General features: G+C 45.7%; 1 protein-coding gene and 1 long non-coding RNA gene across 2 annotated transcripts in view; one reads left to right on the top strand and one right to left on the bottom strand.

Moving 5' to 3' along the window:
* LOC146425697 (uncharacterized) overlaps positions 1-26,396 on the bottom strand; it is a 177,705-nt gene that overhangs the window by 130,956 nt on the left and 20,353 nt on the right. The gene's annotated exons all lie outside the window — the stretch shown is intronic.
* Positions 19,212-20,446, top strand: LOC146425699 (syncytin-2-like). Its single transcript, XM_085041505.1, has one exon. The coding sequence runs from the start codon at positions 19,241-19,243 to the stop codon at positions 20,444-20,446; it is 1,206 nt and encodes a 401-aa protein (XP_084897631.1). The 5' UTR covers positions 19,212-19,240.

Here is a 26,396-nt window from a genome sequence, read left to right as displayed (position 1 = left end):
CTTTGCCGGGTGAAACATCCATTGCCACGTATTGACCAACAGACCAAAACCTATTTCCAGCGATTTACTAATAAAGAAGCATTGTAACAAGATATTATCCTGATAAAAAATAACACCTTGAATACTAAAAGCCTTAAACGAAAGCTGAATTTTGCTAAAGCATTTGTGTGTATGTGTGAATATTGTAGGCCTACTGAGAGTGTTGTTTGCTTTTCGAATGCTTTAATGTGGATGAAACCTGTGACTGATGAGAGTGTGATTTTGATTTCTTGAGAGTTTTGATGTGTGAATGAGGACCTGTGGGTGAAGTTATACTGAATAGTTTAAACTACCTGTTAAGTACTTTTGGTTAAGCATAGATTCTGTTAAAGTTAAGTAATAGTGAATTTAAATTCTATTAAGTTGCAAATTCTGTTAAAGTTAAAATTCTGTTAAGTAATATTAAGTGATGTTAATTTTAAATTCTGTTAAGTTTTAAATTTTGTTAAAGTTAAGTTGTTAAAGTGATATCAATTTTAAATTCCATTATAGTTAAGTCAAATTTGTTAGTTTAAAATCAGATTTATTAAGATCAAGTTTTATTCATTTTCAGTGATATTGATTTTAAGTTTTAAATTTGTTAGTTTATATTATTATTCACAAAAGGCCTTTGCAGTTTTATCTTCCTTAAAGTCAAATGATAATATCTACTGTTTTCAAATATTTCATCTTACCTTATATAGTTATCTACAAAAATAGTAACATGTTGAAACACTCTCCTTATTGACATTAATCAAAGCTTGTTTATAAGATGTTCTAAGAAAACCCTTCCACTTAGCACCTAAGCTCTGGCCAAGCTTTGGTTCTAACTGGCTGGGAAACATGCCATGAGTCCCAAGTGTTCTACATCAAAATGTGATCAAATAATTTTTCATTTACCAAATTGAGTTCATAAAAGCTAAACCTTCTTCCAGGTAAACTTGGAGTCCTTACCCGGGAAAAGTTCTCCAAGCTTTACCTGTGAAGTGAATGTTTTTAGCAATGACAGTTCCTAGACCATGGCAACATATCTAAATAACTAGTGAAATTTCCTTAAGTAAATTTATAACAATTCTAATAATAAGAATTACTTATAGCAAAGCAAATTAATCTGATAACAGACAACGTCTGTTCTCACAAACGAAACGGGGGAACTGTTGGAAAACGCAGTTTTCCAGCAAAACTTATGCTAACTGAATAAACCTGAGCAGGGCTTCAGCATTCTCAGGCCTCAGTAAAATTCCAACAAGCTACAGTGGCTTGTTTACCTGAGAATGTTCTGTGGGAAGAATGTCATGAGAAAGATTAGGGAGTCAGAAGTGTTATGAGAAATGAATAAGGGAGTTAACAGGAGGATCCCTGAATGTGTGAGAACAGACTGCAGGTGTGTGTGTAACTATGAATAGTAACTTCTGTAACAGTATATAAGTTTCTCGTTTGGTGAAATAAAATGGAGCTTACTTTATATCTCATATTGAGACTGCTGTGAGTTTCCCTCTTGTCGTTTCTCTTTATGTGGGAATTGTTTCCACCAAACACACACACCTCAGCACCCCCCAAGACAGAGTGTTATAGGTAAAATTCATGAATATTCATTACATTCTTCAGGATAGGAGTGGTTATACAAATTACTTCTCATAAGTCATTAATATTATTAGCGATTTCTTGTGCTCAATGGCAAAAGGATTCCTTTTGCCCCCTTTTATCTTGATAAGATTAAGGGAATCCACAAGGCCAAAACTGACAGGCGCCGTGCTGGTGGAAGGGGCAAAAGCTCAAAGAAACGAGAATGGTTGAAGTGCAAATAGATTTGGGTTTTCTATTTGACCACTCCTTTCTCAAAATCCCCCCTTTTCTTTTTGAAATTTTGTAATTCTTTACAAACCTTGTATGTCATGAAAGTAAGTACTTTTCTCCATCTCATATCTAAATTTGTACTTTTGCCATTGAATATAAGCATCGCAATTTCAAGTACATAATATCATACAACAATAACTACTATTGCAGACAGTAAATAACAATGCAATAACACAAATAACTATTACATACATTTGTTTAAGTTAGGATTAACATAATTGCAACAGCTTGTATTTATAACTGTACATACTCTTTCTCTTCTGGCATACAGCAAATCTATAGTTAATTGCGAGATGCTCTAAATCTTGATTTGCTGTGCTTTTATGGCATCTGCAGTGGCATTCATTATGGTCTCTACAGTGGTAGAAAGATTCTTCTTTAGTTTACTTACTTCGGGCTAGGGTATAAACTACCTGGCAAAACTGTGAAAATTGGTGGGTTTATCTATTAGTATAAAAGTTCGGAGTAAGCTTTGTTAGTTGAGGAACAACACTAATGTGGAGAGATACTGGTCTTATTGCACAGCGACTTTGTCATACCAAGGGCAAAACTTTATGGGCACTGTGTTCATATATTTAATATCAACTCTGCCCTGGGGGCACTGGCTAACTCTTGGGCTTTGGTCTTACCTTAGTTTGATTTTTATTTTACATATTAGCTTCTCTATAGGTCTAGAATTTTGAGCAGTTATTTTGAAGAAAAAGAAGAAAGACAGAATCTATAGAAATTCTAAGAGGAATGTTAATTCTTTTGGCTTTCTTGGGCCTTCCATCCCCCAGCAGGTTTTTCTGGAGTCAGGGATGGGGAGAATGGAGCACTGCCTCTGCTGTGTGCATGGCTGGACCTCACTGTAGGGCTGGGATGCTCTGGGGCTAAGGAGCAGTTCACTGTCTCACCAGGGCAAGGCCTTGACCTGCCCCTTCCCCACACACCACACACACAGGCATTTTGAAGTGTTGCAGAGACACTAATTTTTCCAGTTTTGGCAGCTCACATCATGGCTCCAGACAGTGATGAGGATCACTGATAGCTTTTCTTGCTTGTAAAATGGGGTACTTTTCTTCCTCACCTTGGTAGAATTTCTAGCAAACAGAGCAGAAAGGAAAGAGGAAAGCATAAAGGATAACTGACTAAGACTCTCATACTGTTAGTTTTTTGCTTGTGATCCATTAGGCTATCTTTTCTCTCCTTTTCAGTCTTTTGTTTTGCTCTCTGTAAATCTAGATAATCTTTCAATTTACAGAAAAAATATGCTCACAAATATTAGCCACTCACATAAATCAACAGACATTTAGGATCTTTTTATACGATTTTGTGAGCTTTTTCAAGGACTTCAAATGTGCTACTGAAAAATGGCACTTTTAACTGCTATTTTAAATTTAAAATTATCTTTTAAATTGCAGAGCCCAAAGCCTGGCAGATTGGTCTATGACTTTTAGCGATTTTTCAAAGGCAGTATTTTCCTTTTGTGGGGCTTAACGTTCTTAAACACTGGACAAACAAATATGCATTAAACAGCAACAGTTATAAATACTTAGCAGAATAGCCAGCCATCCTTTTGAAACCTTTTCATTTTAAAATAAAATTATTTTGTTATTGTTATATTTCAATTTCACAAATTTAGATTTAAGCTCATCTAGCTTTCTCTTTTTTTCTGGCTTACTTATCCCTTTGCATCTGAAGCCATACTTGCCATTACAATTATTACAAGGTTTTGCTAGGATAGCTGACTGTGGATAATACTGTTCTGGAAATACAAAAAGCAAAACCATTTAATGTGTTTCATTTTGGCGTTGCCGCTTTTAACCAATTTACTGTATATTATATTGTCCAATATGGTTCTTTTGTGTCCTCTTTGTCTGGAGTTTCACATTAGAGAGGAGTCTCTGGCTGTAGATCTCACCATCGTGAGGGAAGTTAGCAGTTCTTTTTGCTTCTGTGGCTTGAGTGGTTCCTTGTCTCACACAGCTTTTTATCTGATGAGGACACACTGAAGGATGTTAAAACAAACTTGCACAGTGATAACACATGTTAGAGTGGGGAGAAGGATGAATTCTTGCCTCTTTCAACTCCCCATTGGAAATTCTTATACAAATCAAGTTTTTAATAAGTGAGAAATTAAGATTTCATTAATTAATGTTTTACTCTTGCAGGTTAATAAACTTTTTTTCCTTATAATAATTTCTTAAATGCATGTATTACTCTATATGCATCTTTAGAATTAGTAAAAATATTCACTATTTTGTCTCGATATACTTCGCAGGATTTTATAAGCACTTACAGCTCTGCTGCTCGAGCTGACTATGTGAGAGGCAATGTTTCACTTATTTTAACTTTCTTTCATTAATGATAGTGTATCTTTCAAATTGTTACTCTTCTAGTACTTTTGAAGACTCACTACTAAATACATTTTCTCCCCAGACCAGGGAGTGCCTCGCGAATCTTCCCTAGCCTGGGTCTGGAGATTTATCACCTGAATGCTGTGCAGTCATGGGTTTTTTTCAACTTCTTCAAGGAGGCTGAGTCAAACCCCTTGTTTTTTGGTTGTTTTTTTTTCTTAAATACTCTTGTTTTACTAGACAAGATTCACAGTACAATAACTGCGCTGGTCATCTACTCAGATGTTCTTTGAGTTAATAAATCTTTAGCTTGGTGTGAAACTTATGAGGTATATTCCTATTGTCAGCCTTCGGGACTCATTTACCATCAGAGCTTTGGCTGCCCAACTTTTGCAGACAGTGCGGCCAGCCTCTGGCTACATTCTGAGACAATGAATAGCTGCCAGCCACTGGATCTGGCAACTCACAAAATTAGCATCAGGCCACCGTGTTCTCCAAAAGTGGCTGCTAAATTTTCAAAGCATGGGGAACAACACTTTTGCAAAAGTTACTTGCCATGACAACAAACCATACAGAGAGGACTGAACCCCCTTGGGGACTTGAATTAAGCACACATTGTCACGTTCTTGGCTGCTTGAACAGCCCGCACAGTGGCTCAGAGACACACCTTGTCTCCACCTTCCCCTCAGCAGTTCTAAATTTTTTTCTCTGCAGCAGTTAATTTGCATTTTCTCTAAGGCAATTTGTCTGGCTGCTTGAAGGGTAAAGAATTTGAATTAAAAGCATTTGAGCAAACCTTTGTTAAAAAAAAAACAACAACAACTCAGAGTAACCCAGGCAGGAGATTTTAACTTTGAAATAGTTAATTACAAAATTTGGTATATCTTTTCTACAGACATTTTTGCTTTCAGTGCCTCTCTGCCCTGCAGATAGCAGTCTGATCTTTTATCAGCTGCTGCTCTGATCGGCTTTTTCTTGCTGAGGAGGAAATGCCTTTGCCACGTCCTGGTGGCTGGCCCTGTCTCCTCTGCCCCAGGGGCCTCGCAGTTTATTCTTTTGGGGCTGTAATACCTTTGGCATCACTTTTGCTTTTGCCTCTTTTTATCCTTTCTTACATATATTTGCAGTATCTTTCTAACCAGTTTCTTCAGGGCTTATTCAGCCCTTCCTCCAGCCCCCACCCGCACTACTGCCTGGGGGTGCTCATTGTCCCATAAAGTCATTCCAGTGACTCAGACAAAACTCTTAACAGGCAATCCACATTTCTAGACATTCCTTCTGCAGTATCCAAACGCAGCCCTTCCCCCTCTTACGCTCTCAGCAGGCACGGCCAGCAGCACCTCTGCGCTCCCCCTGCTGCTCCAAAAGCGGAGGACACAGGGCACTGCAGCTCGCCCTGGGTCAGCTGCTAAAATTTTAGGCAAGATGGGGGAGGGTCTTGAAATATTTCTCCTCTCTTCCTTCTTTTTCCATCTTTTTTACTCTATTTACTTGCAAGCTCTATCTACTACAACATTCTATACAACTATATTTCAGCAGCTACACACAGGAGTTCTAAAGAGGTACTTATTAGATTCAATTAGTTATTTTTATCTCGCGGGCGTCCCCGCATAAATTTATATGCCGGCAAAAATACAAATTAACACAGGTAAAATTTTGCACACACAGTACATGCACACACATTAAAAAATTTCAAAAGCACTCGAGCAAATAGACAATATCACTTCCTCTCACAATTAATACAAGTGCACTAAGTTTAAGTTTCACAACTGTTTCCACACACAAAACACGGGATTTTAAAAGCAAAATCAAATGGAGCAATATTAGAAAGGTGGTGGGGTCTGGGTGTTTTCAATTTAGTAGCTAAAATCTTTCTCTTCAATAATACAATTTGCCCCCCTCCAGATACTGCAAACCAATGGTTTATAATGACACAGTATCACAGTAACAAAATAACAACAGACAGAACAAAAATCGCAGTATGATGGCGTAATACAGTGGAATCCAACCCCCTTAAAGGTACCTTTCACTATAGCGGGGTCCAACCCCGGGGGCCCAACCCTTTAAAGGTACCTTTTCTTGACAGTGGGGTCCAACCCCTTGCCCGGGACTAATTTCGGGAGACCCAGTCTCAACCCACCCTCGGGGCTAGCACCCCGGACCTGCAGGCATTTATTTTAAAAGTAGCAAATACCTTAATTTGGTACAGATGGTCCTTAGTCTACTCCCGCCGTGAGCCAAAGGACAGCTGAGCTCCCCCTGAAAATTCAGGGTCGCGACTGGGAGGTCTGCTTACCCCTGGATCCGGCAGCCGAGCATAGTCAGGGTCCCATCTGGGGTGCCAGTTTGATTTGCCCCAATCGAGCCCAGAGACACTTCAGAGACCAAGTCAGAGAAGTGGGTATTTGCTTTATTCGTTGCACCGGATGTGTGGGAATTGTTTCCACCAAACACACACACCTCAGTACCCCAAAGACACAGTGTTATAGGTAAAATTCATGAATATTCATTACATTCTCCAGGATAGGAGTGGTTATACAAATTACTTCTCATAAGTCATTATTATTTCTAGCGATTTCTTGTACTCAATGGCAAAAGGATTCCTTTTGCCCCATTTTATCTTGATAAGATTAAGGGAATTCACAAGGCCAGAACTGACAGGCGCCGTGCTGGTGGAAGGGGCAAAAGCTCAAAGAAACGAGAATGGTTGAAGTGCAAATAGATTTGGGTTTTCTATTTTTCCACTCCTTTCTCAAAATCCCCCTCACCTCCAGATCTGCAATAAACAAATACCTGCTCTATAGACACCGGTCTATTGGGTTTTATTTCCAGCCTATCTTTTCAGGCATTTGTTTTGGCAATTTAGCGTGCCAGGACCTCGTCTGCCTGGCTGCAAGATCCCTTGGAGTTGGGGACTTCCTTGGTGCACCCCGAGGATTTCTTGGAGGGACTCAGCGCTTCATCGGCTCTCTGCAGGTGAAGACAGGTGTTGAAGGTTGGGGGGGTGGAATTTTCTCCATCCCTGTTACTAGGAAACCAACGACCAGGTACTCAAGGACCATTAACTCTTTTGTGAGAGACAAGGGCTGTGGCTGGGTGTGGTATGGGGAGAAGGGGTCTGACCGTTTGGGACTTCATTTGCTCACTGGGCACCGGAGGGGACAGAGGGAAGCTGCTGCCTTTCTTTTCACTGCAATCATGGAGAGTCCGGCTCTGCACTGCCTTCTCCTCCTCGCTGGGTGAGCTCTTGCTTCGGGAAGGGCACGAGATTCCAACCATTTTCCCTGCCTGGAGCGCGCCTCCCCGGCTGCGCTAGCAGCTACTGCATAGGAGCCCAGCTGTTGCTGCCCCCACCCCCGCCTGTCGGAATGCACTGCGGCTTCTGCCACAACTGCGGAGTTTCTGCTGCCTTTGCTGGCTAGCCTGGGTGAACGAGCCCTGCTGCTCCAGCTCACTGCTCTGAGCTCCCTGCTGCGGGCTGTCCTGCTGTCCTGCAGTTCAGCCCACCCGCCATTACCCACGTGAGATGAGGAGCTGACCTCGTGCCACAGCGCCACCTGCAGCTGCTCGGGAGTCATCACACCTGCCCTGCCTGGCTGGGAGCTCAACGGCGCCCCTGCTGGCTGTGACTGTAACTGCACCAAAGGAAAGGGTGTCGCAGCCCAGAGCAAGCTGCCAACAGGTTTCTGGGTTTTGTTTGTTGTTGCTACTATTGTTTGTTGCTTGTTTACTTTGTTATAGATACTAGTAAAGAACTGTTATTCCTTTCCCCATATGTTTGCCTGAAAGCCCTTGATTTCAAAGTTATAATAATTCAGAGGGAAGGGGGGTCACATTCTCTATTCTAAGGGAGGTTTCCACCTTTCTTAGTAGACACCTGTCTTTCAAATCAAGACAACAAGGACCAACCAACTGCAGAAATTGTAAGGTATTTGTAATTTGATTTAAAATGTTTTTGGTTTTCTTGGTTAAGTAACTCCCGTAAGATGGGGGAGATGTCCCTTGCAGGGTGCTGTATCACAGGAGAATTCCTGAAGTTGATACACAGGGGTTAGAGGCCCCAAAGGAAGCCTGATTACTTTTATTATTGGCCTTGGCTTTGGAATTTTGAGTTTGATCATTGTATATGCGTTGTTTTGTGTATTCTGTATAAAATCAGTGTTTCTTGTCTGTTTGTGGATTAACAGCTGTTACTGGCCACTGAGTGTCTGCCAGAAGTTTTCACTGTCTGTGTCTGTGTCTGTCTTTTTAGCTGTTACTGTCTAGGTGTCTGCCAAAAGCTTTTACTGTCTGCTTTGCTAACAGTTTTAATCCATGTCCTATCTTGCTCTGATGCCCTATCTCATTCCTTTCATTCATAAGATCCCAATTCCTTGTTTGGTGTGTGGAATACCATGTTGGTACGGTATTCTGTGGTTGTGCGACCTCTGGGTGCATACTGAGTGTCCTAATTGTAGAAGAAAATATTGAAGTCTGTCACGGATCTGATATCTGCTGTGTGAGAGGTGGTGTTCTTGGAGGTTGAGAGCTGATGAAAGTAGGATTAGGTAGTAGTCTCAGGTTAGAGACAAGTCCAGGAGGAAAGGCTCTGAATGAGAGCCTCCCCCCAAAAGGGGCCCTAGCACCGCCTCCCCCCACCACAACAAAATCCCCTGGATGAAAGTGAAAAAAAAAACTGTTTATTTAACAAAACAGACAAAGTGCCCTGCAAGGCATGGGGAAAGGGATAAGGGGAAAAGGAATTATCAAACCTGAGTAAACAGCTGATGAACTTCAGTGTCCTTTTCCTGAGGCATAGCTTCCCCTCTCTGGGGGATCCCAGGGGGCTGGGCAGAGTTACTCTGGTGGCCCCCTGGAGGATTCTTGTCTACTGTCCTCCCGGGGCTCCTCTGGTTCGCGGGCGAGAAAGCAAGTAAAAAAAAAAAGTCAAAAAAGAAGATGATGAAGAAGCAGTCCCAGGAAAAAAAACTAGCAGCTGCAGCAGCAGCAGCCAGCCGAAAGGAATGTCCCTTTTCCCCCTGCACTCCCAGGCTGAGAAGCCTGGGGGAAGAGTTTCAAAACAAACCACATCAACAGAGCTTCCTTTCAGCTGCTGAACACAGTTAAAGCTACAGGACCACATTTCTGGGCAAAAAACCCCAGATGATTGGGAATACAGGATTATCATAACATTGCCCCAAGACAGTATTTTTGCTATCACCAACTATCAAAGTTACATTAAACACTGGAGTGTTTGTGTCTTTGGTTCAAAGTCACATGGTGCAGAAGGATCTCACCAGGATTGTATCATTGGCACACATGGGAGCTCCTAGCCTTAGACTGGGAACAGCCAGATCCAAAAGAATATTTGCCAGACAATCCAGTACCCTGGTCAATCGAACATTTAACTTGTAGAATTCGTAGATGTGAGTCCTTGTTGGGGCCTGGTCTGTCTCAACAGCTGGTCTGTCTTAACAGACCTATGAAAGTCATTGAAGATAGACAAGAGGAAGTATTTTGCTGATGCTGCAAGAAAGCAAGCAGCTGGCCAAAGAAAACAGGATATATTGCCCAAAAGTAGGAAACTGCGATTTTAGTATATACCAATCATATAATGTGTGCTTAGCTCATGTTAATTACTTATAGCCAATTGTTTAATTGCATGGCGCATGTACGAACCATATGTAGAGTTCCGTGTTGCGTGTACGGAAGATTAAAAGCTTTAAAAGAAGCACTGCTACAAATAAAGATAGGACAACTCTCTGCATCACATTGGTGTTATGTCATTCTCGTCTCGCATGGAACAGTAAACCCCGACAACTGGTGACCCTGACGTGATTTGAAGGACGGATTAGCAGCCGTACCAGGGAGATCGGGAGAACGTGAGGGATCCCACCGGCTGGCGAAGGTAAGCTGGGCTGCCCGAGAGAGGCAGGAGCAGGCCTGCGGCTGGCGAGAGAGCCAGAGATCGGTGGAATGGGAAACGCTGCGTCAGCAGTGGAAAGAGCAGCTGTAAACAGCCTGCTCCAGCTGGCAAAGAAAAGAGAGACTGAGCTGAATGAGGCTGACCTCACAGCACTGTTATGGTGGTGTCGGAGAAAAGGATTAGTGATGCAACCTGATCAGTTGTTTGATCTAAATGCATGGGAGCAAGTAAGGAAGGAACTCTGGGATGGGATAACTGTTAAAAACAAGGAGGCAATAAAGCATGCCCCAGTGTGGAGGACTGTCACATTTATGGTGGAGCAATTAAAGGGAGAAGCTCAAATTACCGCCGCGGCAAGGCGAGCTATAGAAGAGGCTGGAGAGGATTTAAATGGGAAAGAACAGGAAAAGGTGGCAGAAGCCGGGAAAACTGACTTGCTGTTGCCAGAAACACTGGCGTGCCCCACCACTCGAGTGGAAAGGGAATTTTGGGCAGGACCCGAGATAGATATTGCTCCGTGGGATCCCTCCTCCTCTCCTGCTGCAGCCGCCTCCTCCCCCTCTTCTGCCGCCGCTGCCCCGGAACTCTTCCTCTTCTTCTTCACCGGCATCATCCTGCCTCGGGGCAGGGCTGCCCTGCTGCCAGGGCCCGCAGCCAAGGCCCCCCCAGGCTCACTTCCCCCGGCCGCTGCCGCCTCCTGAGACTGGCGGTGTGGAGACGAGAGCCTCCCCGGCCGCACCGCTCACACCCCGCGGCCGCTTCCCCTCGCTCTTGACTCAGCGTCCTATGCTATGGGATAATGGGAGCTGCGGGCAATGTCAAACGCTGGGCTGGGGTGGGCATGGCGGGGGCGGTGGAGCCTCGTGTGTGATGTCGGCCAGTGGGAGCCGTGTGGGGAGGGCGGAAGGTGAATGCTCGCTGGGCTGGAGCTCAGAGGGGAGGAAGGAAGGAGGGCTGGAGCTCAGAGGGGAGGAAGGAAGGAGGGCTGGAGCTCAGAGGGGAGGAAGGAAGGAGAGCCGGAGTGTCCTAGGTTGCAATATAGATGTAGTTAAGTATTCCATTACCACCAGCTGTGGGCCGTTAGCTGCTATCAGCTGCTAATGACCCACTCCGGATGACAGGCAATGGGCCATCCGTTAGCTGTTACCAGCTGCTAATGACCCACCCCGCATGACAGGCAATGGGCCATCAGGGACCCACCGTGTGACCCATGGACTTATCTCATCCCATTGTGGGATGCTCTGCCCAGGAGGGAGGAACCAGGTGTTCCCACCTGGATATAACCTGGCCCTGGAACTGCCTGAGCTAGCCCTGTCTACTGGGTTCCCAGAGGACCAGAGCTACCACTGGATCTTCAGCTGGAGACTAGACCTTCACAGGATCACCGCTTCAACTGGACTACTTCAGTTGGACTGCTACTACCACCCTAACAGGGTGTTAGGTTGTATCTGACTTTGTCAGTGCTTTTCCTTGTATTATTTCACTTATTTTTAATTTCAATCTTGACTTGTGATCTCCCACTGGTTTGTTTTCAAACCAAGACATATTTTGGTGCCCAACGTGGGGCACGACCTGGGGAAACTCAGAAATCCTATCACCATGATGCTCAGCTTATCTATATGGGTACTGTATCTCGCTCTCTATATTTTTCCTCAAATGGGATACTATCTGCCCGTCATATTGCTCCTGTTGCGACCAGGGAATGGCATGAGAATTGCTCTATTGGTTTATTATGCCTATGGCATGGTTACCTGTGAGGCAATGAACACCATTCGTTATATATACTCGACTTTGTCTGCCTGGCCTAACCTGAGCTGCTTCATCTGGGACCTCCTCAGCAATCGCACCCAGCCTCTGGGGCTAGGAAGAGAGAGCGGTTTCTTCCAACATTTCAGGTCAGGCACAGCCGTCCTTGACAATATTGAGTTCTCCCTGGATGCTAAGGATGGCATAATCTTCCTGTCAGTTCTGTTTTCTTTTTTCTCTGCGACCAGCACCGTGTACCTCATGCTGAAGAACAGAACAATACTTTGTCTTCTTGAGGAGGAGAAACGAAGCAAATCAGCAGGCAAGAGGAAAAGAACCAAAGGAGCAGTCGAAGTCTCAACACAGACCATCACCAAATCAGAACAGTTGAAGCCGGTAGCAGTTGCCCCCGTCCAGAAAAAGAAATCAAAGAGCAAATCAGTCCGCATAGTGACTGACGAGGATGCGGCAGGACCATCTCACCCAGCAGAAGAGACAGAGCCGGAGATCATCACTCGCTCTCTATCCCTGGGGGAGCTGCGGGACCTACGGAGGGAATTCACCCGGCAGACAAACGAGTCCATCTTAACCTGGCTGCTCCGCATCTGGGATGCCGCCGCTAATGACACCATTCTGGACGGAAGTGAGGCCAGGCAACTGGGATCCCTGTCCCAGGATGTGGTTATTGACCAGGGGATTGGGAAAACCCAGGAAACTCTCAGCCTCTGGCAGCGATTGCTGGCGAGTGTACGGGACAGATACCTGTGCAAAGAAGACCTCCAGATGCACCAAAGAAAATGGAACACAATAGAACAAGGTATCCGATGCCTGAGGGAATTGGCCGTGCTAGACATCATTTTCTCGGACAACGAGAGATTCCCCAAGAGCCCAGATAACGTCCAGTGCACTTCACAAATGTGGCTAAGATTCGCGCGGCTCGGACCAGAGATATACTCTCGTTACCTGGCAACACTGCAGTGGAGGGAAGGCGAAGACCAGGTGGGCGTGTTAACAAACTGAGAATTTATGAGGACACTGTCACCGCTCCACTACGCACCCAGGTCTCATCAGTGGAAACAAACCTGGCCGAGCAAGTCCGGAGCTTGATTGAAGAGAGCCTCCAGAAACTAAGGAAAGAGTTCAAAGAAGGATTTTTCCATGCCACACCGAAACCAACCCGAGTCTCTGCCATCAGGAGCAGACGTCCCCCAGCCAGGGAAAGAAGACAAACTCCACGACGTGACCTCTGGTTTTTCCTTCAGGAGCATGGGGAAGACATGAGAAAGTGGGATAGGAAACCCACCTCCTCCTTAGCAGCCCGGGTACGTGAATTGAAAAAGGAAACATCCACTTCAGGAGGCTCATCTAGGTACAACACTGCCCCAGTCTCTTGTGGACAGAACCCCCAACAGAATGGAAAGGATAATATGACTGATCCTCTTGAAGGAACCTCAGGAACACATTTACGGGAGAAGAGCACCACGCACCAAAAACAGGATTAGAGGAACCCTGCCTCTAGCCAGGTAGAGGAAAGGGATAACCGGATCTATTGGACTGTGTGGATCTGATGGCCTGGCACGTCTGACCCACAAAGATACACGGCTTTGGTTGATACCGGCGCTCAGTGCACCCTGATGCCATCCAGGTATGTGGGGACCGAATCCATTTCCATTTCTGGGGTGACAGGAGGATCCCAGCAGCTGACTGTACTGGAAGCTGAAGTGAGTTTAACTGGGAACGAGTGGCAGAAACACCCCATTGTGACTGGTCCAGACGCCCCATGCATCCTTGGCATAGATTATCTCAGGAGTGGATATTTCAAAGACCCAAAGGGACATCGCTGGGCTTTTGGGATAGCAGCTGTAGAGACGGAAGACATAAGACAACTGAATACCCTGCCCGGTCTCTCAGATAACCCGTCTGCTGTAGGACTACTGAGAATTGAAGAACAGCGGGTACCAATTGCTACAGCAACAGTGCACTGCCAGCAATACCGCACTGACAGAGACTCTGTGGCCCCCATCCATAAGATGATTCGGGAACTGGAGAGCCAAGGGGTGGTCAGCAAGGCTCACTCACCCTTTAACAGCCCCATATGGCCAGTGCGTAAGTCCAGTGAAGAATGGAGACTGACAGTGGATTACCGTGGCCTGAATGAAGTCACACCACCACTGAGTGCTGCTGTACCGGACATGTTGGAACTTCAGTATGAGCTGGAATCCAAGGCAGCAAAGTGGTATGCGACCATCGACATTGCCAATGCCTTTTTCTCCATTCCTCTGGCAGCAGAGTGCAGGCCTCAGTTTGCTTTCACCTGGAGAGGTGTGCAGTACACGTGGAACCGACTGCCCCAGGGGTGGAAGCACAGTCCAACCATCTGCCATGGACTGATCCAGGCTGCACTGGAAAAGGGTGAGGCTCCAGAACATCTGCAGTATATTGATGACATCATTGTGTGGGGGGACACAGCAACGGAAGTATTTGGGAAAGGAGAGAAACTCATCAGAATTCTCCTGGAAGCCGGTTTTGCCATCAAGAAGAGTAAAGTCAAGGGACCTGCCCGAGAGATCCAGTTCCTGGGAGTAAAGTGGCAAGACGGACGGCGTCAGATTCCTTCTGAGGTCATCACTAAGATCATCGCGATGTCTCCACCAACCAACAAGAAGGAGACGCAAGCTTTCCTAGGCACCATAGGCTTTTGGAGAATGCACATCCCTGAGTACAGCCAGATCGTGAGTCCTCTCTACCTCATAACCCGCAAGAAGAACGATTTCCACTGGGGCCCTGAACAGCAGCAAGCCTTCACCCAGATCAAACAGGAGATCGCTCATGCAGTAGCCCTGGGACCAGTCAGGACAGGACCAGAGGTAAAGAATGTGCTTTACTCTGCAGCCGGGAGCCATGGTCTGTCCTGGAGCCTTTGGCAGAAGGTGCCTGGCGAGACCCGAGGTCGACCACTGGGATTCTGGAGCCGAAGTTACAGAGGGTCTGAAGTCAACTACACTCCCACCGAGAAAGAAATCTTGGCAGCTTACGAAGGAGTCCAAGCCGCCTCAGAGGTGATCGGCACAGAAACACAACTTCTCCTTGCACCCCGACTGCCAGTGCTGGGGTGGATGTTCAAGTGAAGGGTTCCCTCTACCCACCATGCCACTGATGCCACGTGGAGCAAATGGATTGCCCTCATCACACAGCGCGCCCGTATTGGAAACCCGAATCGCCCTGGGATTCTGGAAATCATAACAAACTGGCCTGAAGGTGAGACTATTAAATTATCTTCAGAAGAAGCAGAGGAGAAAGTAGCACGTGCCGAGGAAGCACCCCCGTATAACGAGCTGCCGGAGAGTGAAAGACGCTATGCCCTCTTCACCGATGGCTCCTGCCGAATTGTAGGCGCAGATCGGAAATGGAAAGCTGCAGTATGGAGCCCCACACGACAAGCTGTACAGGCTACCGAGGGACAAGGTGGATCGAGTCAGGTCGCAGAGCTTAAAGCCATCCAACTGGCTTTGGATATTGCCGAACGAGAGAAATGGCCAAGGCTCTATCTCTACACTGACTCCTGGATGGTAGCCAACGCGCTATGGGGATGGTTAGATCGCTGGAGAAAGGCTAACTGGCAGCGCAGAGGAAAACCCATCTGGGCCGCTGAGATTTGGCAGGACATCACCGCCCGGGCAGAAAAGCTGACCGTGAAAGTTCGACACGTGGATGCACATGTACCCAAGAGTCGGGCTAATGAAGAGCATCGTAACAACGAGCAGGTGGACCGAGCTGCCAAGGTGGAAGTGTCACAGGTGGATCTGGACTGGCAGCACAAAGGAGAATTATTTCTAGCTCGTTGAGCCCATGATGCTTCTGGTCATCAAGGGAGAGATGCGACATACAGGTGGGTTCGTGACCGAGGGGTGGACTTGACCATGGACAACATCTCACAGGTCATCCACAGCTGTGAGACTTGCGCTGCAATCAAACAGGCCAAGCGGGTGAAGCCTCTGTGGTATGGGGGACGATGGTCAAAGTACAGGTATGGGGAAGTATGGCAAGTTGACTACATCACCCTTCCCCAAACCCGCCAAGGAAAGCGCTACATGTTAACCATGGTGGAAGCAACCACGGGATGGTTAGAGACCTACCCTGTGCCTCATGCTACTGCCCGGAACACCATCTTGGGTCTGGAAAAGCAAGTCCTGTGGAGACATGGTACCCCTGAGAGAATCGAGTCTGACAATGGAACCCATTTCAAGAATGGCCTCATAAGCACCTGGGCTAGAGAACACGGAATTGAATGGATATACCACATCCCCTATCATGCACCAGCTGCCGGGAAAGTTGAACGGTGCAACGAACTACTTAAGACAACTTTGAAGGCACTTGGCGGGGGAACCTTCAAAAATTGGGAACTGAACTTAGCAAAGGCCACCTGGATGGTTAACACAAGGGGTTCTATCAATCGAGCCGGTCCTGCCGAGTCCGAACCTTTGCACACAGTGGATGGAGATAAAGTCCCTGTGGTACACGTAAGAGGTTTTTTAGGAAAGACTGTTTGGATTAGTCCCACCTCAGGCAAAGGCAAGCCCATCCGTGGAGTGGTTTTTGCCCAAGGACCTGGTTATACTTGGTGGGTGATGAAGGCAGATGGGGAAACCCGTTGTGTACCACAAGGAGACCTTATCTTAAGTGAGAACTCTGTAGATGGTAATAGAATAAGGGGTGGATAATGTCCTAGGTTGCAATATAGATGTAGTTAAGTATTCTATTACCACCAGCTGTGGGCCGTTAGCTGCTATCAGCTGCTAATGACCCACCCCGCATGACAGGCAATGGGCCATCAGGGACCCACCGTGTGACCCATGGACTTATCTCATCCCATTGTGAGATGCTCTGCCGAGGAGGGAGGAGCCAGGTGTTCCCACCTGGATATAACCTGGCCTTGGAACTGCCTGAGCTAGCCCTGTCTACTGGGTTCCAGAGGACAAGAGCTACCACTGGATCTTCAGCTGGAGACTAGACCTTCACAGGATCACCGCTTCAACTGGACTACTTCAGTTGGACTGCTACTACCACCCTAACAGGGTGTTAGGTTGTATCTGACTTTGTCAGTGCTTTTCCTTGTATTATTTCACTTATTTTTAATTTCAATCTTGACTTGTGATCTCCCACTGGTTTGTTTTCAAACTAAGACACGGAGCCCTTTCGGAGACCTTTTCACTGCTGCTGCCTCCCGGGGCCGCTTCCCCCGCCCGCCAGCTCCCCAGGTCGCTCAGCCTTGCGGTGTTGTTTGTCCTGCAGCGGCACCAGACCTGCCCTGCGGGGGCCCTGCCATCCCGAGGATGCCATCAAGCTCCAAGAAAACTGGGAATTCTGCCTAAACACAAACACACGAGGGTCCCGGGGCTCCTCTCACACCGACACTGCATGGAGATGGGGCGGGGGGCAGCGTGGAGGACTGCATTCAGTTTGCGGCCGGAGCCGAGCGCAGGGGCTGCCGCAGCCTCGAGCCCACAGGCTCAGTTGCTCGGGTGTACTTGTTAAACAGTGTAAAGGCCCAAAATGACTGTGAATGCCGCTGATATGCTGGGGGGCGCCGGGCTCCAGCTGGGACTGCGGCGCCCACCGGGATGGAGCTCCGGCCCAGCCCTGCTGCTTCCTCGGCGCCCTTCGGCAGCTCGGCCCAGCTCAGCGCTGCTCTCATCACCTCACCCTGAGCTCTGCTGGGGCCTTTGCCGAGCATCCTGCCCGGAGCAAACCTCCAGAGAACACCCCATTCCGCTCCACTCCTGCTGCCCCTCCCCGGCCCCACCGGGCACTGCCACCCCTCGCTCACTGTGGGCAGACGCCGCCACCCCATTCGCAGAAGCGAGTGTTACGCCGGGGGCGAGAGTGGTGCTGTCACTGCGCATCCTTCCCTGATGCAACAAGTGCAACAATCACAAATGTTTTTACATCAGTCATCCCATGCTTTACAGTGCCAGTTCCATATATGAAAGGCTGATGCCCGAGCAATAGTTGCATCATGCCCTGATTGTGCCAGAATAAGCACTATACAAGATCTCGGGACAAACCCACGAGGGTTACAGCCCCGCCAAGTTTGGCAGACAGATGTTACCGATTTTCCCTCTTTCGGTACCCTTAAGCACGTTCATGTCTCCATTGATACGTGCTCATGGGCCATTTGGGCTACTCCGCTGGCAGCCACAACAGCCAAAGCCGTAAAACAGCACTGGCTACAAGCCATTGCTGCTTTGGGCGTGCCAGCAACAATTAAGACCGATAATGGTCCTGCGTATCGTAGCATGGCTGTAGCTACCTTTTGCAATAAGTGGAATATTCAGCATGTAACAGGTATCCCGTACAACAGTACTGGACAAGCTATAGTTGAACGCACTCATCAGTCGCTTAAGCACTATTTTACTATATTTTTAAAAGAGGGGGAGAGACCCCTGGCGAACATTGTAGCAAAAACCCTTTATGTGCTTAATTGGCTAAATTCTCACGCTGATGCAAACACTGAATCTAGCATCTCCATATTTTCTCATATTTTTCGAAATCCATCCGATTTTTCAGAACGTGATATACCTGTAGATGTATTCAACCTGCAACAGAACAGTTGGGAAGGCCTGTATAGACTATTAACCTGGGGAAAAGGTTATGCTTGTGTTGTTACAGGACAAGACCATCGCCCGTGCTGGTTGCCAGCCAAGTGGGTAAGAGCGCATGTTACAACACCTGCCGAGCTGGATGTCATGCTCCGAGGCCCAGAGAAGTAATCAGCGGCTCAAGCGTGAACTAGTTCCTCTGCTGCGGACCCCATATGAAGTTTCAGGGCTCTCCATTTACTTATTTCCACAGGCCTTACTGTCGGACATCTTTGTTACGCAAGAGCATGCAGTGTGCTCACCACAGCCTCAAGTAAAGAGAGAGGTGGAGTGACCATGTGATGAGTGTGGGGCAAAGCAGAAGTGACTGAAAATTTTGTGTGGGGCATGTAAGAAGAAGATTTGGATAAATGTGGTGGTGTTTATTGGAGAGTGGCTGTGCGTGGCCTGTAGTTCTCGTTTTCATGAGCAAGATAATCTGCTGAGAGCCTTGCGAGAGTTTATTGGAGATTTTTCTTTGAGCAATCAAGATCTTATATGGTTGGTTGAGAGCATTGAAGCTAGGAAGCGAGCTTTACATAAGTGGCAGGTACTAATAACAATACAACGAGCCAGAGCAAATAGAGCCACTGTGATTTTACAAGCCCAGTGCCACTGGAACATTTTTGTACCAGTTCACCATTCTGTTCCTGAGAGCCAGTGGGATGGGGCATGTAGGAGGTGGGCACAGTGCCCTCACAGGGATCGTCTGGCTTCTCAGTGCGCTCACAGTAGGAATGGCCCAATGGGTACCCCCCCAACCGAAAACTAACATATGGATAACTATGGCCAATCTTAACAGTCAAGATGCCATATGCTTAGCCTTGTCATCCCCGGGTAATCCGTTTTCTACATGTTTAGTGGGGGTACCGACGGACTACTGGCCCTGTCCTGGCATGGTGCCCACATGGAGCAACTCTGATATCGATAGCACGGTGAACAATTGGGACGCTTGGATGCCTTATTTGCCAATTGCCCCGACTGCGCCCCAAGAATTGGAACTATTGGGCTCGGTCCGAATGGATGCCTGCGTGAAGTTTAATTGGTCAAGCTCTTCTTGTAGAACCTTAGGTTGCAATGGTTCAGCTGTTAATGTAAATTCTAGCTTGCTAGCTTACCGCAATGACTCCTGGTGTGGTTACGTGTCCAAAAACATTTCCAAAGCAACCAACCACCCTTTGCAGCTACCCCTAGGATATTTCTTTATTTGCGGGGACCGTGCATGGGCTGGCATCCCTTCAAGAATCAGGGGAGGCCCCTGCTCGATAGGGCGATTAACCCTCCTAACGCTGAATACGTCAATGATTCTCAATGTGAACAGGCAGCATCCCCAAGGGAAAAGAAGCATGCATAAGTTTCAGGCTGACTGCAACAATAACGTTGAGTTTTGGAACAATGGAGAGATAATTGCATCCTCCATTTTTGCACCCGGAGTCGCATCGGCGAAGGCCCTAGCCACATTAAGAAAGTTAGGGTGCTGGCTAGCAAAACAAACCAATGCCACATCAGCAGCTATTAGCAGCTTGTTGACTGATGTTGACTCTGTTCAACATGCTACCCTGCAAAACAGAGCAGCTATAGATTTCTTGTTAGCGCAGGGGCATGGATGTGAGGAGTTTGAGGGTATGTGCTGCATGAATCTCTCGGATCATTCAAAATCGATACACAAGCAGATAAAAGAGTTGCAGTCCCTTACCCACCAGTTAACTATATCCGATGGGCTGGGTATTGATGGGTGGCTCAGTGGCTGGGGTATTACTGGCTGGCTAAAGGACCTCTGTAAGTTAGCATTAATGTTGGTGTTGTTCCTTTTGGTAAGTGGGATTTTGCTGTGCTGTGCCCTACAGCACTATAACATGGTTATTCGCCGAGCGTTGAGCCTATTTGAAAGGAAAGGGGGAGATGTCAGGGCCTGGTCTGTCTCAACAGCTGGTCTGTCTTAACAGACCTATGAAAGTCATTGAAGATAGACAAGAGGAAGTATTTTGCTGATGCTGCAAGAAAGCAAGCAGCTGGCCAGAGAAAACAGGATATATTGCCCAAAAGTAAGAAAGTGCAGTTTTAATATATACCAATTATATAATGTGTGCTTAGCTCATGTTAATTACTTATAGCCAATTGTATAATTGCATGGCGCATGTACAAACCATATGTAGAGTTCTGTGTTGCGTGTACGGAAGATTAAAAGCTTTAAAAGAAGCACTGCTGCAAATAAAGATAGGAAGACTCTCTGCATCACATTGGTGTTATGTCATTCTCGTCTTGCATGGAACAATAAACCCCGACAAGTCCTGGACTTTGTGTGAGTGTATTCATTGTAGCCAAAGGTGGTATTGTATCTCATCCCGGAGGAGACCTGGGTGCCCAAGTTGCGTGGAAAAAGGAAGTGGAACCCAGGAATGGAGGCATCGTGGAGAAGTAAAAGTTGTAAAATTGGTGTGTGGAAAGCAATTAGGGATTCCCAAGACTTGGGAAGTTAGAGAGGAAGATTGGCAAGTGGTTGTAGAACATTGCTGAAAGACATTTCAGTGGAAGATAGAGAAAGCCAGGAAGAAATGGAATCTTCAGGTAGCAAACAAATAGTAAAGAAAAGTCCATTAGGATGTGTACTAGCACACTGGAAAGAATTAGGGGGCATACCAGGAGGAACTATGAGAAAAGCAGATTTAATTAGATACTATAATCAGTGGTGGCCCCTATACAAATTAGAGTCACAGGAAAAATGGCCTGTAAATGGAACTTTAGATTACAACACTTTGTTGCAGTTAATGTTGTTTTTAAGGAGGGAAAACAAATGGGATGAAGTCATGTATGCAAATATGTTTTTTACTCTAAGAAATATGCCTGAATGGCAGAGGGAATGTGGCATAAATCTGGCTCTGCAAGACTCTTTGGTGTTAGGATTAGAAAAGGATAACAAGCGGAAAATGAAGAGATGTTCTGCATGTAGTATAGAGCAGAGGTGTTTGAAGTTGGCAGATAAACATGAAGAAGACAGTGTTATAGATGTTCAGGATTTACAACCTAGCTATTCAAGGCCAGCTGCACACTCTCCTCCAACCACTCCCCCTCCGTCAAGCCCAAGCAGTAGTGAGGATGAGATGGGTGATCCTGGTGAAGGAACCAGTTCAGGGGCTCCAATTACAGCACGAATGAGAAGTAAAACAATAAAGGTTTTGCCTCTAATAGCCCCTCTGAGGGAAGTAATAGGTCCTGGGGGAGAAGCAATGCAAGTAAAAGTTCCCTTTTCCACTAGTGATCTGACTAACTGGAGAGAAGTTATAAATTACAGAGAGGATGCCGGTAAAGTTGCAAAAAGGTTTGAGTTAGTTGTAAGGAACCAGGACCCTGATTGGGGTGATATTTATTTAATGTTGTCAGAGCTTACAGAAACAGAAAAGGAATTGGTAATAAAAACAGCCAAAGCACATGTAGAGGGACAAATTGCTAGCAGAGCCCTGCAGGGTACAGCAGAACAGGTGTTCCCCACTTCCAATCCCCGATGGAACCCGAATGATGAAGGAGATTATGCACTGCTGGTTAGGTACTGAAATTTGATTAAAGTCAGTTTGGAAAATGCCATCCTGAAGGCAGTGAATTGGTCAATGATATTCCAGGTTAAACATGGGCAGCAGGAGTCTCCTACTGCTTTTATGGACAGACTCTGTGCAGCCTTGTGGAAGTATACAACCCCAGACCCCTCATCAGACATGGGAAAGCAGCAGTTAGTTTCTCTAATGTTAGGGCAATAAAGCCCAGACCTCAGCTCTAAGCTTCAGAAAATGAAAGAACCTGCAAACAGGGACCTGGAAGCATTAATGGGAGAAGCCTGGAGAATATACAATAATAGGAACAAGCAAGAACAGAAAAGCTGACCACAGCTATAGTGGTTGCGCTGGATCAGCACCAGAATGGTGGGCATGGTCAGGGACAGAGCAGAGGTAGAGGCGGGGGTAGAGGTGGAAGCAGCAGGGGAGGCTCAAATTAATCACAACCCAGATTGGGACTGAATCAGTGTGCATATTGTAAAAAGGAAGGACACTGGAAGCGCCAGTGCGCTGATCTTGGAAATCAAGTGCAAGAGACTGTCACTGCAGCTGTGGATGATAGTGATTGAGTAATACTGGCAGGTCCTGCCCTAGCAGATCTGCTGGTTAAAATGCAACTAGGCAGTGATAAAGAAATTGAATTTTTAATAGATACTGGAGCCACATTTTCTGCTTTGAATCAAGCTTTGGTGCCTAAAAGTGAAAAATACATTAGAGCTAAGGGAGCCATGGACCAACCAGAAAATGCATTCTTTTTAAAACCACTTGAATACAAAATTGGGAAAAGGATGAGAATACATCAATTCCTCTATTTACCTAATTCACCTAAATCTTTGTTAGGCAGGGATTTACTTGAAAACTTTGAAGCAATAATTGAATTTAAAGAAGGAGAAAGAAAATTTAAAGTGCCAGAAGACAAATTTGTTTTAGCATTAGGATTAACAATTGAGACAGAGACAGGAAATAATGACACCTATGTGGAACAAATATTGAAGCAGGTGTACCCAGGAGTATGGAATACTGATATTCTGGGAAGATCAAACTTAGCTGACCCCATTAAAATTGAATTACAAGCAGGAGCCAGGCCAGTGACTAAGAAACAGTATCCCCTAAGACTGGAAGATAGAAAAGGAGTAGAGCCCATAATCAATAAGTTTCTAGCATCAGGACTATTGAAAGAATGTGAGTCAGAGTTTAATAACCCAATATTGCCAGTAAAGAAACCGAATGGAGTCTACAGACTGGTGCAAGATCTGCAAGCAGTTAATGGAATTACTAAAAGTATCCATCCAGTAGTAGCTAATCCTTACATGCTGTTAACAAAATTATGAGAGGATTTAATCTGGTTTTCAGTCATAGATCTCAAAGATGCCTTCTTCTGCTTACCTTTCGCAGAAGAGAGTCAGATGATTTTTGCATTTGAATGGGAAAATCCTAGTACAGGAAGGAAAAGCCAGCTTACCTGGACAGTGTTACCTCAAGGGTTCAAAAACAGTCCCATGCTTTTTGGAAATCAATTGGCTAAAGAATTAGAGCAATGGCAATCTCCACCTGGGGAAGGTACACTTCTACAATATGTAGATGACTTGTTGGTTGCTACAAAAATTTCTAAAGAGTGCCTTGAGTGGACAGTGAGCCTGTTGAACTTTTTGGGACTGAATGGCTATCAAGTTTCTCAACAGAAAGCTCAACTGGTACAACAAAAGGTGACCTACCTCAGATATGAGATCTCTGGAGGACAACAATCTCTGGGAACTGCATGGAAGGAAGCAATCTGCCAAACACCTAAGCCACAGACTGTAAGAAAACTTCGCGCTTTCCTTGGCATGACAGGTTGGTGCCGACTGTGGTTGTACAACTATGGATTGATTGTGAGGCCTTTATATGAACTGGTAAAGGTCTCTAAAATGCTGTGGTATGGACTCCCAAAGCTGACAAGGCCTTCAAAGAATTGAAGTGCAAACTTATGAGACCTCCAGCCCTCGGACTTCCTGACATGAGTAAGCCTTTTTAGCTGTTCTCACATGAGAGGCAGGGGATAGCTCTGGGAGTCTTAGCACAGCGGTTGGACCCCTATAAAAGAGCAGTAGCATATTTCTCCAAGCAACTGGACACTGTGAGCAAGGGGTGGCCTGCCTGCCTTAGAGCAGTTGCAGCAGTTATAATGAACATTGAGGAAGCAAGAAAATTCATGCTAGGACAAAAGATGACTGTTCTAGTGTCACACACAGTGTCGGCTGTCCTAGAGCAAAAAGGAAATCAGTGGTTGTCTCCTTCAAGATTTCTGAAATATCAAGCAGTTCTGGCCGGATCTGATGATACTGACATTCAAGTAACTAACATTGTTAACCCTGCTTCCTTTCTGCAAGGAAAATCTGAAGCGTAACCAGTAGTACATGATTGCCTGAAAACCATCGAGGCTGTGTACTCCAGCCGCCCAGATCTGAAAGAAGAACCACTCCCCAGATGCCAACAACCGGTTTACTGATGGCAGTAGTTTCATGAAGCAAGGGGCATGGATGGCTGAGTATGCTGTGACCACTGTCTCTAAGGTAATCGAGTCAAATTCATTACCTGCAGGAACTTCAGCACAAAAGGCTGAGCTGATAGCTCTAACCCAAGCGTTGGAGCTAGCAAAGGGAAAAATCATCAATATTTGGACAGATTCCAAATATGCTTATGGGATTGTCCATGCTCATGATGTGATTTGGAGAGAAAGAGGACTTAACAGCTCAGAAGAAAGTTGTCAAAAATGCAACTGACGTCCTCAGACTCCTGGAAGCAGTGAAACTCCCATCACAGGTGGCAGTTATGCATTGCTGGGGACACTCTAAAGGTAACACTCTCCCTGAGGAAGGTAACAGATTGGCAGATTATGAAGCTAGGCTGGCCGCTGAAAGAAATGAGCCAGTGGTGACTGCGTTGATACCCACTGAAGTAGAAACTGGGCAACCAGTAAATTATCAGCCAGGAGATCACAAATGGATACAAGATAATAAAGGGAAACTTCTAGAGAATGCATGGGGACAGTTAGAAACAGGCCAATTAGTAATACCTGAAAGAGCTTTGAAACACTATGTGAAATCTGAACATGATAAAACTCATTGGGGAGTAGACCCCTCTACCAATATCTCAGAGCACGAGTTTCAGGCCCACATTTGTTAAAAGTCATTAAAGAAGTAACATCACAATGCGACATCTGTTTAAAGAACAATCCAAATACTACAGTTAGGCTAGAACAAGGAGTGATTGACAGGGGAACTTTTCCAGGGGAAGTATGGCAAATAGATTTTCCTGAACTCCCAAGAAAGGGGGGTTTCACATATCTATTGGTGTTAAATGACACCTTTTCTAGGTGGCCAGGGGCATTCCCTTGTAGAACAAACAAAGCTTGAGAAGTAGTAAAAGCATTGCTAAATGAAATCATCCCTAGGTTCAGAGTACCCAGAGAAATTTCCTCTGATAAGTGAACGCATTTTTGTGCGCAAATTGTGCAAGCAATCCGCAAAGTATTAGGAATTCAGTGGCAGCTTCATACCCCCTACAGGCCACAATAGAATGGTCAAGTAGAGAAAATGAACCATATGATTAAACAGCAAATAGCAAAAATTTGCCAGGAAACCAATCTGCATTGGTACCAAGCTCTACCCATCACCCTTGTGCGACCCAGGGTGAAACCTCGATCAAAAGAAAAGGTTAGCCCATTCGAAATTCTTTATGGTAGACCTTATGGACTGAATGTTACTCATGATGAAAATTTGGCTCAAGTAGGCAATCAATATATCTGTGAATATTTAAAAGCAATAAACAAACAATTGCATCATAAATTTAATATTGTGTTTGAAAATCAACCTAAGCAGCCAGATCATAAATTGCATGCAATTGATCCTGGTGACTGGGTATATGTTAAGAATTTTTGAGGTGATCCTCTACAAGAGAAGTGGGACGGATCTTTTCAGGTCCTTCTGACAAATTTCACCGTGGTTCCCGTAAAAGAGAAACCTACCTGGACCCATTATACCCAAGTCAAGAACTTGCCTGCTAAACGATGGGCTGCAACAGCTGTTGACACTGAAGGACTGAAACTGAAAATCAGCCATAAACTATGAACACATTGTTATGCTTTGTTGCTTTGTGGCAAGTCACTATAACCTTCAATGCTAATAATTATGTGGCTTTGCTTGAATCCATAGCAAACCATACTAGCATAAGGTAATGCTGGTTGTGTGGAGAGGTACAACAGTTACGCTCACTGTTGTTGGGGGTGCCCTCTAGTAGTTGGACTGAGTTAAGCCCATATTTCCTGTATGAACATAGACACCAATGTGAGCGGCCAGGCTCCCCT

The sequence above is a fragment of the Lichenostomus cassidix genome, chromosome W, assembly GCF_008360975.1.
Source record: "Lichenostomus cassidix isolate B80296 chromosome W, HeHo_3.0, whole genome shotgun sequence".
Classification (NCBI taxonomy): Eukaryota; Metazoa; Chordata; class Aves; order Passeriformes; family Meliphagidae; genus Lichenostomus; species Lichenostomus cassidix.
This window is presented reverse-complemented; position numbering and strand designations above follow the sequence as displayed.